General features: G+C 42.1%; 1 protein-coding gene across 2 annotated transcripts; it reads right to left on the bottom strand.

The window, feature by feature from the left end:
• Window positions 1–3713: 3713 nt before the first annotated feature.
• wdyhv1 (WDYHV motif containing 1) lies at window positions 3714–13133 on the bottom strand. 2 transcript variants are annotated; one of them, XM_041189052.1, is made up of 6 exons: window positions 12901–13133; window positions 11616–11715; window positions 8186–8236; window positions 7625–7773; window positions 5775–5899; window positions 3714–3958 (listed from the first exon to the last, which is right to left on the bottom strand). In XM_041189052.1, the coding sequence occupies exons 1-6, from the start codon at window positions 12996–12998 to the stop codon at window positions 3942–3944; spliced, it is 540 nt and encodes a 179-aa protein (XP_041044986.1). In that variant the 5' UTR covers window positions 12999–13133; the 3' UTR covers window positions 3714–3941. The 2 variants fall into 2 exon arrangements, with proteins under 2 accessions (XP_041044986.1, XP_041044985.1); XM_041189051.1 differs by lacking the exon at window positions 3714–3958 and adding an exon at window positions 4027–4604.
• Between the last annotated feature and the right edge of the window lie 3076 nt (window positions 13134–16209).

The raw sequence follows: 16209 nt of genomic DNA, 5'->3' as shown, positions 1-16209 counted from the left end.
AACAACTGGCTATGTGAAAAACAAAATCCTCATCTCCCCTCCAATTCTAGCCTCTTGAGCGTCTCCCACATCCTTTGGCCGAACACTGGGGTCCATGTCCTCAGATGTCTGGACCCCAAGCTCTATATCTTCCCAACCAATTTGGTTCATAATTTTAAAAACCTCTGATATGTGCCCCCTCAGCCTTCTCTTTTCTAGAGAAAAGAAACACAGCCTATTTAGCCTTTCTGAATAGTTATGGACATTGCGTTCTCATTACTCTCCTTTGAATCTCTCTTGCACCTGTTCCTGTGTCTCCATTTCCTCTTTATAATTTGGAGGCTAGAACAGTTCTCAGTGTTTCAAAGTATGGTCTAATAAAGGTTCTATACCAGTTTAAAATAACTTCTCTACTTTTCAATTTTATGCCTCTAGACTTGAACCTGTATTTTGTTTGCATTTTTAATAGCCTTATTAACTTGCATTGCTACTTTTAACAATTTGTAAATCTGTATCTCTCTGTTCCTCCACCCCATTTAGGGTATTACTTTCCAAGGATTATTATCTTATTTCTCCTATCAAAATGTACCACATTGCACTTATCTACATTAAAATTAATTTTCCATTCACACACACATTCTGCAAATACCTACCAACTAAGCCTCACTGAAAACTCAAAATGCTTTTAAAAATGATGCGGCGAAATACTTGGGGAAGACCAGATGAAAGCAGTGGTTATGTTACTGGACTAGTGTAAACCTAGTTACTCGACCAATTGTTCAAAACTCAACTGTTTCACTAATGCACCTTTAGGGAAGGAAACCTACTATCCTTGCCTGGACTGGCCTATATTTGACTCCAGTCCCACACGGAACATGCTTAATAGTCCTCTGAACTGGCCTTGCAAGCCACTCAATTGCATTTTAAGAAGGACAACTTGGGATGGACAATAAATATCAGCTTTGCCACAATGCACACATTCCAAGAATGAATCAACAATAAGGTTCAGGGGAACAGAATTCCAACTTTGGAAATATATTGCCATGCCATCATCAATGCAGGGCAAAATCCTGGACTCCCTTCCCAGCACCAATGTGGATGTACCTTGGACTGCAGAGGTTCAAGAAGATGGCTCATGACCACCTTCTCAAGGGCAACTCAGGATCAGCAATAAATGTTGGCCTTGGCAGCGACACCAACATCCCATAAATGAATAATTAAACAAAAAGGCAATTTGTTTTCTTTATTCGCTCATGGGATGCGGGTGTCGCTAGCAGGGCCAGCATTTGTTGCCTATCCCTAATTGCCCTTGAACTGAGTGATTTGCTAGGGCCTTTCAGAAGGCAGCTAAGAGTTAACCACATTGTTGTGGGTCTGGAATCACGCCAGACTGGGTAAAGACAGCAGATTTCCTTCCCTAAAGGGCATAAGTGAACCAGATGGTTTTTTACAACAATCAATGATAGTTTCATGGTCACCATTACCGAGACTAGCTTTATATTCCAGATTTATTAATTGAATTTGAATTTCCACCAGCTGCAGTGGTGGGATTTAAACCCATTTTCCCAGAGTAAGCCTGGGATCTCTGGATTATTAGTCCAGTGACATTACTACTAAGCCGCTACCTCCCATAACATTGCCTGTGAGCATTCTTGGATGATTCCCAATTTACCACCTTATTCCAGAGTATTCCTTAATTCTGAGACACTGTGAAACAGAAGACAGGAGCAAGTTGTTTTTGTCGTACTGCTTGCAGTTTTATAAACTGTTTACTTGAAGGGATAGCGGCTGGCTAGCAACAAGCGAAAGCTCCAGAACATGGAACGGCTTCAAATAGCAGACAGCTGCACAATCCAAAATTCCTTTCTGCTATTCGATAACGGTTCCAAGTGCAGTTCACTTAACTTTCACCTGACACATATGACTTGTAGTCACAATAGAAGTGATGGTGGAGGGGGGTGGTGCGGGGTGGGGTGGAGAGAGAAGGGAATCTTCCAGGGGGGCTGTAGTGCCCTCAGCAGGATGCACGAGCAATTTCTCTGCCCATGTGCTTCATTAGGGGAATTTTAAAGAAAGTCTTGCATTTATATAGCCCCTTTCACGCGCCACTGGACATCCCAAATTATATTCGATCAAGTACATTTGAAGTGTGAAACAAAGTCAAAAAATGCTGGAAAAACTCAGCAGGTCTGAAAGCATTTGTGGAGAGAAAGACAGACTTATCGGACTCGAAACGTTAACTCTTTCTCTCCACAGATGCTGTCAGACCTGCTGTGCTTCTCCAGCATTTTTTGACTTTGTTTCAGATTTCCAGCATCCACAGTATTTTGCCTTTACATTTGAAGTGTAGTCACTGCTGTACTATAAGAAGTGCAGCAGCCAATTCGCACATAGCAAGCTCCCACAAACAGCAAGCTGATAATGATCAGATAATCTCCTTTTGTGATGATTGATTGAGGAATAAGTATTAGCCAGGACACCAGGCAGAAATCACCTGTCTTCCCTGAACTTGTTCATAGGATCTTTTATAACCACCTGAGAGGGCAGACAGTGAGGGTGAGCCAGGCTCCTTCATTACCTAACTGGGTAATCACCTTAGATCATTGTGTTCAAGCCTGGAGTGGAGCTTGAACCCACTATCTTCAGACTCAAGGGGTGAGTGTTGCCTACTGAGCCACGGTTGATACTATCTTCTCATCATGCAATAGATGACCTGTATTGCTTGAATGCATTAGCCTGTCTGCCCATGTTTCATTCCAGGTACAGAGATCTAATAATAATTCAAAAATCTTTCTTCAACATTTGAAATCAGGTTAAACAGTGACATTCATTGGCTGCTTCAATGGGACCCCAGCTGTTAAACATTTCTCTGCCAGCAGAAGTACCTCCCTCCTACTGTTCGTTTTCTTTTACCCGCGGGTAGCACTCTCATCTGAGTCAAACAGTTGTGAATTCAAGTCTTATTCCAAGACTCAAAAACCCAGGCTGACACTCCAGTGAGGGATTTGTTTTTTTATTCTTCCACAAGGCCAGAATTTGTTGCCCATCCCTAATTACCCTTGAAATGAGTGACCTGCTAGGCCATTTCAGAGGGCAGTTAAGAGTCAACCACATTGTGGTTTTGGAGTCACATGTAGGTCAGCCCAGCAGATTTCCTTCCCAAAAGGACATTAGTGAACTCAATGGGTTTTTACAACGATCGATGATAGTTTCGTGGCCACCATTACTGAGGCTAGCTTTATATTCCAGATTTTATTTATTGAATTTAAATTCCACCAGTTGTCAGAGTGGGGTTTGAACCCATGCCTCTAGGGCCTTAGCCTAGGCTTTTGTTGCGAAGTTCCTTGCTGGGGATGATGACAATCTCCTCGCAGACCCTTTTGTTGGTGTGGAAGTCATTGCCAAGGCGGGTGTAGTATTTCTCAATGATCATTTGGGTGGCTTTCGTGACCGTCTTATCACTACACCATCATCTCCCCCTATACACTGCACTGTTAGAGGTGCCATTTTACAGGTGAGATGTGAAAGCTTACCCTTCAGGCTAAAATCACAGGTCGAATTTCATGAGGGGTCTGGACAGAGTAGATATAGAGTAACTGTTCCCATTGGTCGGAGGGTTGAAAACCAAAGGACACCGATTTAAGAGATTGGTAAAAGAACCAAAGGCGACTTGAGGAAAATCATTTTTATGCAGCGAGTGGTTAGGATCCAGAATGCACTGCCTGGTTGTGATAACAAAAGCAAATTGGATAATTACCGAAGAGAAAATATTTGCAGGGCCAGCGGAAAAGGTAGGAGCGTGGGACTAGCTAAATTGTTCTTGCAAAGAGCCAGCACAGGCTTGATGGTTTCCTCTGTGCTGCAACTATTCTGTGATTCTATCACCCACTTCAGAGTGAGTTACGATGGGGTAACTCACTGAATGTTTCAGGTTACACCTTGCACTTCACTTGCACGATTTATCAGGCCATCTCAATCTCTGTAATGAAACGCAAACAAATGCTATTTGACATACATTATCACAGCACAAATAGAAGAAAACAATTGTTAAGCCTTGGAAAGTTGCAAGTTTATTGAACTATTTTGCTTTGTGGATTAACAATATTTTGCAGGTTTCCACACTGATCAAATATGATTGATGTCCTTGTTATCAATGCACGAAGGAACAGTCTGCACTATGATGCGTTCAACGGACAAAGTTATAGCTTGTGGCTGTCAGAAACAGTTCATCACATTTTCTCCCTCTTATGCTAAGAGTTCATTCTTGAGCAATGATTCCTATTTGAGAGGCTCTGCAGAGTCACCATTTCCACCATCGATAGTTTGAATTCAATTTCCTTTTGTCTGCCTCTCTCTGCTGCAATCCTGCTGTCCTGTGTGCTCTTTGGGGTCTTTTGCACACTTCAAAGACCCAAAATGCTGCTTCTTGGAGGATTATGTGTCCCTCTCTTATGCAGTTCTTCTCATGGGGCAAGGACTGCAGTTGGAAGCTTTGAATAGTTTTTCTTCCAAATATTACAACTTTGAACTTCCAAATTGTTGGACAAATTCTGGGAGAGTATAGACATCGCCCCATCCGATGGTAGGAGTCATACTGATAAAATCATTTATGTTCATCTTTGCTTCTAAATTTGAACCAGAGTCACAATAGGTTAAATGAAGCAATTTTTCAAAAATGAGGCAGCAAAATAGGAAACAATCCATCTTACCAACCCTCCTGCCACAGGAACAGATGTTCCTCATTTACTTTACCAAAAACTTTTATGATTTTGCACGCTCTATTAAATCTCGCCCTACCCTAAGGATCAAAGTGCTTTTTATTCCGAAATATGAAAATTAGCAATCCTTCTGCCCTTACGAACACTACACCCCATGGACAAATTAACTCATGCTACAAGAACACACCATCAACATCCTGGGTTTGGGGTTGGAGATGTGGGGGGGGTGGGGGGGTGTGTGTGTGTGTGTGTGTGTGTGTGTGTGTGTGTGTGTGTGTCTGTGTGTGTGTGGGGAAGGGGTGGGGTCACCACTGACCAGATACTTATACATAAATACTGTGGCTACATGAGCAGGTCAGAGGTTGGGAATTCTGCGGTGAGTAACTCACCTCCTGACTCCCCAAAGCCTGTCCACCATCTACAAGGCACAAGTTACGAGTGTGATGGAATACTCCCCACTTGCCTGGATGACTGCGGCTCCCACAACGACACTCAAGAAGCTTAACACCACCCAGGACACCTACCCGCTACCCGCTTGATTGGCACCCCATCCACCGCCTTAAACATTCACTCCCTTCATCAGTGGCAGTAAAGTGCACCATATACTAGATGCAATGCAGCAACTTGCCAATGCTCCTTTAACAGCACCTTCCAAACACATGACCTCTAGCACCTAGAAGGACAAGGGCAGCAGATGCACGGGAACACCACCACGTGCAAGTTGCTCTCCACAGCATCCTGACTTGGAAATATATCATCATTCTTCACTGTCGCTGGGTCAAAATCCTGGAACTCCGTCCCTAACAGCACTGTGGGTGTACCTACACCACATGGACTGCAACGGTTCAAGAAGGCAGCTCACCACCACCTTCTCAAGGGCAATTTGGGATGGGCAATAATTGCTGGCCTTACCAGCGATGCCCTCATCCCAAGAACCAATAAGATTACAGCACCCCAAGGACATGTCAAGTTACACACATGAGCCAGTCCAAACTTTTAAATCACATTTGAAAACATGCGGTATCCAGTTTTAGAGGATAGTGTTGCAAAGTTCCAAACACATCTTATTTCACTGACCTGCTGTTTGAATACAAGGATATGCTGGAGGAGTCATGCGCCACAATCCATTAACATCTTTCATATGGGACCGATCCGAAGCAAATGTCTTCAGGTAGAGATCTGCTCTTACCACTCTCATTTTTCTGAACAAAAACAACAATGCGATTTGTTGAATTATATTTTTCCTGTTTCTCTACTTTTTCTGCCCTGATCTTTTCCTCTCAATATTTCCCTTTGTCGGATCATAGGCCCAGGGAACTCTCGACAAACTAATTGCTATTTCAGTGCTGATTCACGGAGGGGGTGGGCAGATCAGAGTGATGTTAAAAAAGATGGTGCTACGGACTTCAACTGAATCTCCAGCTACAGAGACGCACTGATTTGGTTGCGGAGGAGTACAGTCTATATTACGCTCTTTATCTTAGCCACAGGGAGCTTCACTCTCTTGGGAACCATGAGGCAAATGAAATATTGCAAGCATTTGGGCAGGGGCTGGAGCAGCAAGAAAGTGGAAAAGTATGACTGATAGTGAGAGAACACAAGAAATAGGACCAGGGGGTAGGCCATATGGCTTGTCCAGCCTGCTCTGCCACTTAATACAATGATAGCTCATCTTGAACTTCAACTCCATTTTCTCTCCATTTCTCTTAATTCCCTGACAGGTCAAAAATCTGTCTACAGTGTCACATAACAGAAAGATGGCAGAAGCTGCTGCTAGTTGGAGGTAGTCCTGTTTTCCTCCTTTTCCTCATCTCTCTCCTTTGACCACTTTTTTCTTCTTTCTATCTTTTATTCACCCAATCCTATGTCAGAGGTCTGGATCAGTGGGTAGCACGCTTGCCTCTGCGTCCAAAAGATCTGGGTTCAAGTACCATTCCAGAGACTTGAGTACAAAAATCCAGGCTGACAATTCCAATGTAGCACTGAGGGAGTGTTGCACTGTCAGAGGTGCAATGGTTTGGATGGGACATAATCCGAGGCCCTCGTCTGCTCCCTCAGGTGTAAAAGATTCCAATGTTTGAAGGAGAGCAGCAGAGTTATCCGCAGTGTCCTGGTATCCTCAAACAAGATAACTAAAAGAAGATTATCTCCTAATTATCACAATGTTGCTTGCGGGAACTTGCTGTGAGAAAAATTGGCTGTTGTAATGGAGGAAATGCATCAATAAATACATTTCAAAAAGTATTTAATTGATTGCAAAGTCCTTCTCGACGTCTTGAGTTTGTTAAAGGTGCTATATAAATGCAAGTCTTTCTTTCTCATGGTTCCATTTTTATTATTTTCTAATTTTATCTTCTCCTCCCGATTTGTTGCTGGGCTATGGTTTGATGGTTTAAGGCTGAGGTATCTGCTCCAAAGAGCCACTGTTTCACACGTGGACCTAGAACATTAGCGCTCGTCGGCTATTTGGGCGTGGGTCACCTGGCATGCAAGTACCACCCTCTCCTCGCTCAAAAGGAACAGACGGAGGCCATTCAGCTCCTCAATCCCGTTTTGTCATTCAGCAAGATCATAGCTGTTGCAACCTAACCATATGTACCTCACTTTTCCCCACTTTCCTTAATACCTTAGATTAACAAGAATCTATCAGTCTCTGATTTAAGATTTAAATTGATTTAGCTGGCCGGTTCCAGAAGGGAGTTCCAAACCTCTTCTATCCTTTGTATGTAGAAATGCTTCCTAATTTCACTCCTGAAAGGTCTGGCTCTCATTTTTTAGGCCATAAGCTCCAGCCCTACTCTTTAGATTAAGGAAATTCCCAGCTGACTCCCTCCATGGATATAAAGTTCACCCATTACATTCTGAACACTGAAAAAGTTGTGAAGAGCTCATAGGAGGAACAGCTCTTAACCAACAGCTTGCCTCACCTTCGAAAAGCTGGTCTGATGAGATCTTCAGATCTGAAGGCTTCTTTCGTGTAAGTATCGAAAGGACATGGAAATGGAAGTGTTGTATCCAGGTCATAGATCTCACAGTGCTGTCCTCCACAATCATGAAGTAGGATAACATGGTAATCCTGATTTAAAATACATTATTATTGCACTGTTTGCACTACAGTATGTCAGGTTACAAAAATTATAATTGCTATCACTCTTTTATGAATAATTATATTATACTGTAACAGGCGTTATTAAGATCTGGAACACACTCCCTGAAAGGGCAGTGGAATCAGATTCCATAGGAACTTTCAGAAAAGCATTTGGACTTGTCCATGAAAAGATATAAAATTTACAGGTTTAATGGGGGAAAAGGCTGGGATGTGGGACAAATTGGATAGCTCTTTCAAAGGGCCAGTACAGGCAAGATGGGCGAATGGCCTCCTTCTGTAAGATTCTATATTAGAAAATGGAGTTTAAAAGTGAAAGACTGAAAAAAAAATGTCATTGAAAGTGTAAACATAAATATTGATTAACAAAGGAATCACTTACCCAGATTACAGGCTCACTGCCACTTCCAGACTGCTGACTCCAGATGGGCACCTTTGCAGTAATGACATAAATAACAAAAAAATGCAAGTTAGACATAAAAAAAATCCAGCTTTTATTCTTTTCCGTGATAATTCATCTTCTTTAATTACTGTTCCATGTCGGTGATATGGAGATCAGATAATTCCTGCTTGGTGGTGGTGATGTCTTACAACTCAGTAAGGAAGCCTGAGTTGCTATGGGAACATGCACTTTTACATGCTTGTTGTAGTCTGGAGCTATGGATAGTGATAGTAGAGGCTGCAACGTCCTTTCCAACACATGACTGACCAGGAATCTCTCCTGCTCTTACTGCCTGCCGTTAGCATGTGTTGGAAGGATTTGCTGCTTAATACTCGACCTGTTTGGATATGTTATGAATGCACCTTCCTTGGCCATCAAGTCCGGGATGGGACTCAAATCCAGAGCTTCTGGCTCAGAGGCAGGGGCTATTCACAGCACCGCAGGATCTCATTCCTGCTTGCACATTTTCACTAATGTGACTGAGAGAAAAGGGGTTAAGTTGGGGACCTCTCTACTAGTTTAATGGGGAGCTGCACTGTACAGAGTGAGAATAAGTCTTTCAGAACATGCTTATCCTAGATTCAATCCCCTGTCCATTTCAAATCAGCAATCTCAAATGGAGCACTAATGAACTATATTATTGAACATTAACACTGAAGTGTTTCTTATTCAATCTCACTCAGTTATTATGGGTACTTGATGTTGCTAATGTGCTACATAAGCAGACTGAGTCCAGTGAACATGAACCGCACAAGTTCATAGAATCTAAGAGCATAGAAAGAGGCCATTCAGGCCACTGTATCTGTGTCAGCTCTGAGAAGGATCTATCCAAGAGTCTGACACCCTCTGCACTTTCCCCACAGTCCTGCAAATTTTTCCCAGTCATGCATTTATTCAATTCCCTTTTGAGAGTTACTATAGAATCAGCTTCCACCACCCTTTTAGGTACTGCATTCCAGATCACAACAGCGCGCTGTGTAAAGAAATTCTCATCCCCCCCCCACCTCTGGTTCTTTTGCTAATTGCCTTAAACCTCTGCCCTCTGGTTACCAACCCACCTGCCAGTAGAAACCGTTTTTCCTTATTTAGGCAACCAAAGCCCTTCATATTTATTAACACTTACACTGACTTTCCCTTTTCAAATATATGTCCAAATCCCTTCTGAAAGATCCTGCTGAATCAGCTTCCACTGTCCCTACAGGTAGCGCGTTCCAGATCACAACTCACTGCGTTAGAAAAAAATTCTCATTTTCTCTTTTGTTCCTCTGATTATTGACCCTCCTGCCAGTGAAAACAATTTCTTTTTATATACCCTATCAAAACCCTTCAAATTTATTAACACCTCTATTAACTTTCCCTGCTCGAAGGAGAACAATCCACCCTTCTCCAGTCTCTCTATGTCACTGAAGCCCCTTGTCCCAGGAGCCATTCTAGTAAATCTCCACTGCACCCCCTCCAAAGCCTTGTCATCCTTTCTATAGTGTGGGGTCAGAATCAGACATGCAATACCTCAGCTGAGGCCTAATCAGTGACATTTAAAAGTTTAGCAGAACTTCCTTGTCTTTGTATTCTATTCCTCTTATTACAAAATCCAGGATCAACAAGAACAACTTGTTTTTATATAGCGCATCCAACATAATAAAATGCCCCAAGGTTCTTCACAGAAGCTTGATAAAACAGTATGTGACACTGAGCCACACAAGGAGATATTAAGTCAGAGACCAAAAGCTTGATCAAAGAGGACCCCTGAAGGATTACCCTTGCTGCTGTGCAGAAACCAATTTAAAGCTGTTCTGCCTCATTCTGGTGAAAAAGAACATAAGGAATAAAAGCAGGAGTGGACCATTCAGCCCCTCAAGCCTGCTTTACCGTTAAACAAAATCACAGCTGATCCTTCTACCTCAACTCCGCCTTCCTGCATTATTCTCATCTCACTTAATATCAAAAAATCTTATCAATCTCATTCTTAAATATACTCATTGACTGGGAATCATCAGCTCTCTAGAGTAGAGAATTGCAAAAATTCACAAATGAAGAAATGTCTCCTCATCTCAGTCCTAAATGTCCAACCCCTTTCAATCTGAGACTTTGATCCCTAGTGCTACACTCTCAAGCTAGAGATAATAGCCTCTCAGATCTCCCCTGCCAAGCCCTGTTAAGAGTTTTATACATTTCAATGAGATGACCTCTCATTCTTCAAAATTCAAGAGAATTTAGGCCCATTCTGCTTAATGTTTCCTCATGGGACAGGCCTCTCTTCCCAAGAATCAATCTAGTCAACTTTCTCTGTACTGCCTCTGAAGAAAATATATACTTCCTTAGGTCAGGAGACCAAAACTGTACATTCTACTCCAGGTGTGATCTCTCAGAGGCCAAATAATTGCAGCAAGACTTTCTTACTCTTATACTCCAACTCCCTTACATTAAAGGCTGACATCCCGTTTCCCTTCCTAATAGCTTGCTCCAGCTACATGTTAACATTCTGTGATTTGTTTTTAGGAACGCCGCCAAATTCCTCTGTGTACCAACATTTACTAGAATCTTAACTTAAAAAAAAATTGTGTTTCTATTTATCCTACCAAAGTGGATAATCTCACATTTTACCACATTGAACTCCATTTAATGTGTTCAGGTTCTGTTATCTTGCTAGTTAGTTCTACAGGGTACCAAAAATTCACTGGAAGAATTATCATTCCAACAACATATTTAATTAGAAACTTTTGTTCTGATTCCAATTATAATTATTCAGTTTCTTGAGACACTCAGTTAGGTATCAGCCTTGGCTAGAGTGAGTAGCATTTTCATCTCGGAGTTAGTAGGTTGTGGGTTCAAGACCCACTCCAGAGACTTGAGCACAAATCTGAGCAGTATCAAGGCAGCATGTGGCTATTCAGCAAATATTTTGCTTTTGGTGCCTGAAACTTAATAACTGTTCAGGGGCAATAATTAAGGTACCACAGGGAAACACAATTATAGGCAAAAACTGTTCCCACTGGTGGAAGGATCGAGAACCAGAGGACACAGGTTTAAGGTGATTGGCAAAAGAAGCAACAGAGACATGAGGAGAAACTTTTAATTTTGTATCTGGAATACACTGCCTAAGTACGTGCTGGAGGCGGGTTCTATCAAGGCTTTCAAGAGGGAATTGGATAATTATCTGAAAAGGAAGAAGGTGCAGGGTTACAGGGTGAAGTCAAAGGATTAGGCGTATTGCTCATGTGGAAAGCTGGTGCAGGCACAATGAGCTGAACAGTCTTCTTCTATGCTGAAACAATTCTGTGATTCTTTCCTGCGGACATAAAAGGAATTCTGTAGAATTCTTGTACCTTGGAATAAGAAAACGTACATTTTATTTTCAAACAGCACTTACCATCTTTTGGTCGTTTGATATAAAAACAGTGTACCATTCTTCCAGAGGATGTTGTCTTCTGTTCTTTACGTATTCACAAAGCTTCCACACATTTTCTTCACTGAAGAACACATTTTAATACAAATGTTAACATTCTTTGCTTAAATATTTGCCGTTTCCTTTTTCTTCCTAAATCAAATGTTGGATGTTTAAATGTTCTGAGCACCACTCTTCAAGAAGGGCCTTAGAAAGTTTGCCAGGAATGTGGGACTTATTTTATAATTTGGGGTTGGAAAAATTAGGATTGTTTTCCTTGGGACAGAGAAGGTTAAGCGGTAACTTAATTTTAAGATGATAAGAGGTATTGAGAGTAGGTCAAGAAAAACTATTCCCTCTGATGAGCGGGCAAATAACCAGAAGTCTTGGATTTAAAATTATTCGCAAATGATCTGGAGGGGAGATGAGGAGATATAATTTCAGTCAGAGAGTTTTTAGGATCTGGAACACTCTTCCTGAAAAGGTGGTGGAAGCCAATTCCATAAATAATTTTAAAAGGGAGTTGGACAGGTTCTTGAGGATGAGGAACTTGGAGGTTTACAGACAGGGCTGTAGGATTAAGCATAATTACTCTTTCAAACAGGTTGCAAAAGCATGAGGGACCAATGGCCTCCTTCTGTTCTGTAAATTACACACTTCTAAATGCAAAGTAGGTTTTGTTTTCGCTTCCTTTCTCGAAGGGGCTACCCTCATGGCTGAGCTCAGACCCCAGAGGTAGTGGCAGTCCTTTGGTACCTCATCCTTTCAGTCAATTGTCACATACGAGCATGGGCAACGCCAGCAGCCTAGTAAACCCACAGCGCATTCAGGGCTGACTCTGGACCTGTATTTCTACAGATGGAAGTCAGATGTGCTGTCTGAAAATACTCTGGAGGGGTGGGGGGAGATCAGGAGTGGTTTTACAGAATCCCACAGCACAGAAGGAAGGCCATTCAGTCCAATGTGCCCATGTTAGCTCTTTGGAAAAGCTAGTCAATCAGTCCCACTCCCCTGCCGTTTCCTCACAGCATCGCAGATTTTTCCCTTCCCAGTTCCCTTTTGAAAGTTACCATTGAATCTGCTCCCACCACCCTTTCTGGCAACATATTCCAGATTACAACATAGTTTCCGTCTGTTTAAAAAAAAATCGCTAAGAAATATGAAACGACGTTTAATTTTAAAGGAAGCTGCATCGAAATATGTGGGATTTTAACCCACAGTGAATAACTGAGACCATCTCTCCACTGTGAGACTTGTCAGGCCTGCTTACCAATAGCAGCTGGTGTACACACAATCCTCCCTTATAATGGCTGGGATCTGGTTTTTACCACCTCCTGGATCTAACCTCTCAGGGTTTGAGGTACTCATAACAACTTTACAAAAAAAAAATAAGTAAAGAAACGAAACTGCCAAACACCTAAATTTTAATTCAAGGGGATAGAGAGAGAGAGAGAGAGAGAGAATTGCTTCAAAACAAGAGAAGCGTCTGCCCCAGAACAGGAACCAATGTGATTGACTTTGGTCGGAACCATCTACCGGGGATCATGCTTAAAGCAGGAAGCCGGGAGGGGGGACAACGGGTGCACACGCCCGCTCGGTGACGCAATGGCCGTACGGTTTGCTGCGCGCGCAGCTTCCGGTGCCCCTTGCAGTGGCTGGGATTCCTGGGTGCTGAAGCTGAAGATGTCTGTTTGCGGACGTCAAACTCTCGTTTTTAGAGTTAAATCCCTGTCAGGTCTTCTGTGTAGTGGTTTTACTGGACTCTCTGGACTACCAAATCACCGTGCACTTTCACCATTTAGCAATATAAATTGCATTACACTGATGGGGTGGGGGGTCCATTTCTGCACGTTTTTCCTTCATTTTGTTAATTGCACCCTCTAGCCTGGATTTAACATTGAGCTCAACAATGCTTGGCCTAAATGGCCAAGTGGTTATGGTACTGGGTTTGTAACCCCAAGATCAAGAGTTCAAATCTCACAATGGCAAACTATGAAACATGTAACTTCATCTGAAACAGATGGAAACAGGTTTGTACTCGAAAGAGTATCAAGAGTTCAAATCTCACAATGGCAAACTATGAAACATGTAACTTCATCTGAAACAGATGGAAACAGGTTTGTACTCGAAAGAGTATCAAGAGTTCAAATCTCACAATGGCAAACTATGAAACAATGTGACTTCATCTGAAACAGATGGGAACGGGTTTGTACTCGAAAGAGTTACAAAACCAATTTTAAGCTTGGCCTAAATAGCCAAGTGGTTATGGTACTGGGTTAGTAACCCCAAGATCAAGAGTTCAAATCTCACAATGGCAAACTATGAAACAATGTAACTTCATCTGAAACAGATGGAAACAGGTTTACTCAAAAAGAGTATCAAGAGTTCAAATCTCACAATGGCACACTATGAAACAATGAACTTCATCTGAATAGGAACAGATAGAAACGGGTTTATACTCAAAAGAGTTGAGCTCAACAACTTCAGACTATGAACTCTGTTCCCCATTTTGATTTTTTTTTGCCAAGTCTGTACCTTGTTCTTGCTTTCAGACTGGAGCTGACTTTTATTCTGCTATCAGGCTGACCGACGGTCCCAGATTTTACGGGATCATTCCATAATCGAGCCAGTTGTGTCACGCCTGGTGTCATTTGAGGCCGGGTTGTTTGAGTGTATTCACAATGTTGTAGCTTTGCACATGTGTGGAATGTACCTGTGCATGTGCACTGTGTTCTCCTGTTTGATCTTCTCTCTGGTGACTTGAAAAGCTGTGGCAGCAAACCCAGCCTTCCCCCACAACCCCTGCCAACTTTCACAGCCCTGGCAGCACCCCGTCTACCCACCCCCATTCTTTGAGTTACGTGCTGATGCAAAAGTGTCCCTTAAATGTTTTGCCCGGAAGTTGGTCACCCTTTCTACTATTAACACGTACACTGTGCTTTGTTTCTTTGCTATTCCCTTTTTGTCTTGTTCAATGACATCTTTGTTATTTAATTTCCCCCGCCATCTAACCCAGCACAGACCTCTTTTGTCCCACCTGACCCTCCCGTCTTTTTCAACACCATAAAACCCGTTTCTACCTCTCCTCAGTTCTGAAGAAGTCATATTTGACTGGAAACGTTAACTCTGTTTCTCTTTCCACAGATTGTACCAGACCTGCTGTGTTTTTTCCCAACACTTTCTGTTTTATTCCTCTATTTTACTGCTCTGTTTTGCTGCTGTCTGCAAATTTACAGCTGATGATTAGTTTCTGTATCAGAGCTAATTAAGAAACAACTGGAGTCCAAGCACTGGTGCCTAAGATACTGAAAATAAAATAGGAGACAGAGCCAAATAATGAGCAGCACTGACCAGACTTAGATATTTTTTAAAAATAGGTTTGGTGTGGGTTGAGTCGAAACAGTATGAAAAGGAGTCAAGACAGACCACATGGTGAATGAATAGAAAGAAGTGCTTGATTTTTAAATTTCTCTCATGGGATGTGGGTGTTGTTGGCAAGGCCAGCATTTGTTGCCCATCCCTAATTACCCTTGAACTGAGTGGCTTGCTAGGCCTTTTCAGAGGGCAGCTGAGAATCAACCACATTGTTATGGGTCTGAAGTTACATGTAAGCCAGACCAGGTAAGGATGACAGATTTCCCTCTCTAAAGCACAATTGTGCACCAGATGGGTTTTATGACATTTGATGATAGTTTCATGGTCACCATTACTGAGACTAGCTTTCAGTTCCAGAATTATTAATTGAATTTAAATTTTCCACTATGGTGGCATTTGAACCTATGTTCCTAGAGCATTAGGATAGGCTTCTGGATTACTCCAGTGACATTAACATTGCACCACTGTTTCCCCTGAGTCTTTTGTGATCTCAGGGTATCCCAAAGCACTTCACAGCTGATTATGTATTTTTGAAGTGTAGTCACTGTTGTAATATAGGTAATGCAGAAGCCAAATTGTGTACAGCAGCAACAAATTGTATTTACATAGCACCCGTTAATGCAGTAAATGAGGAAACAGAGGTAGAAAGATGGAGAGGTTTAGGGAAGGAATTCTACAGCTTGGAGCCATGGCAGCTGAAGGCAGCATAGGCAGATTAGGGCAAAGCAGTCTGAAATAGTAAAATCAGAGAGAGTGGTTATGAAAAGGCATATTTTGGGTTATTAAGTCTCTCCCACATTAAAGGATAAGGCCTTTCACAACCTCAGGATGCCCCAACATGCTTTAATGCCAATGAAACTTTTTAAAATGTAGTCATTGTCGTCATGTGTCAGGCAATTTGCACACAGCAAGCTTCCATAAACAATAATGTATTGTTGCAAAAAAGACATGCTGTTGAAGCTTTTTGACTTGCACAGAACAGGACAGGTGCAAGAATGCCAAATTTCAAAGAGCACAACAATTTATACTGTATGAGAAGAGATTCTGATTGGTTTGGCAAGTTGGCTCTGATTGGTCAAGGCATTGCCATGGTGAATGCAGCAGGGAGCTATTGGCTTTTGTTTATTCAAAAAAGGTGGAACGCCTGGACATATTCCTTTTCTCTGCAGAGGACAGTTCCCCGCACATAAAGGTATGTAGCTTC

This window comes from Carcharodon carcharias, chromosome 6 (assembly GCF_017639515.1).
Source record: "Carcharodon carcharias isolate sCarCar2 chromosome 6, sCarCar2.pri, whole genome shotgun sequence".
NCBI classification, from domain to species: domain Eukaryota; kingdom Metazoa; phylum Chordata; class Chondrichthyes; order Lamniformes; family Lamnidae; genus Carcharodon; species Carcharodon carcharias.
Note: the sequence above shows the minus strand (reverse complement) of the source record. Positions and strands in the feature narration are given on the sequence as shown.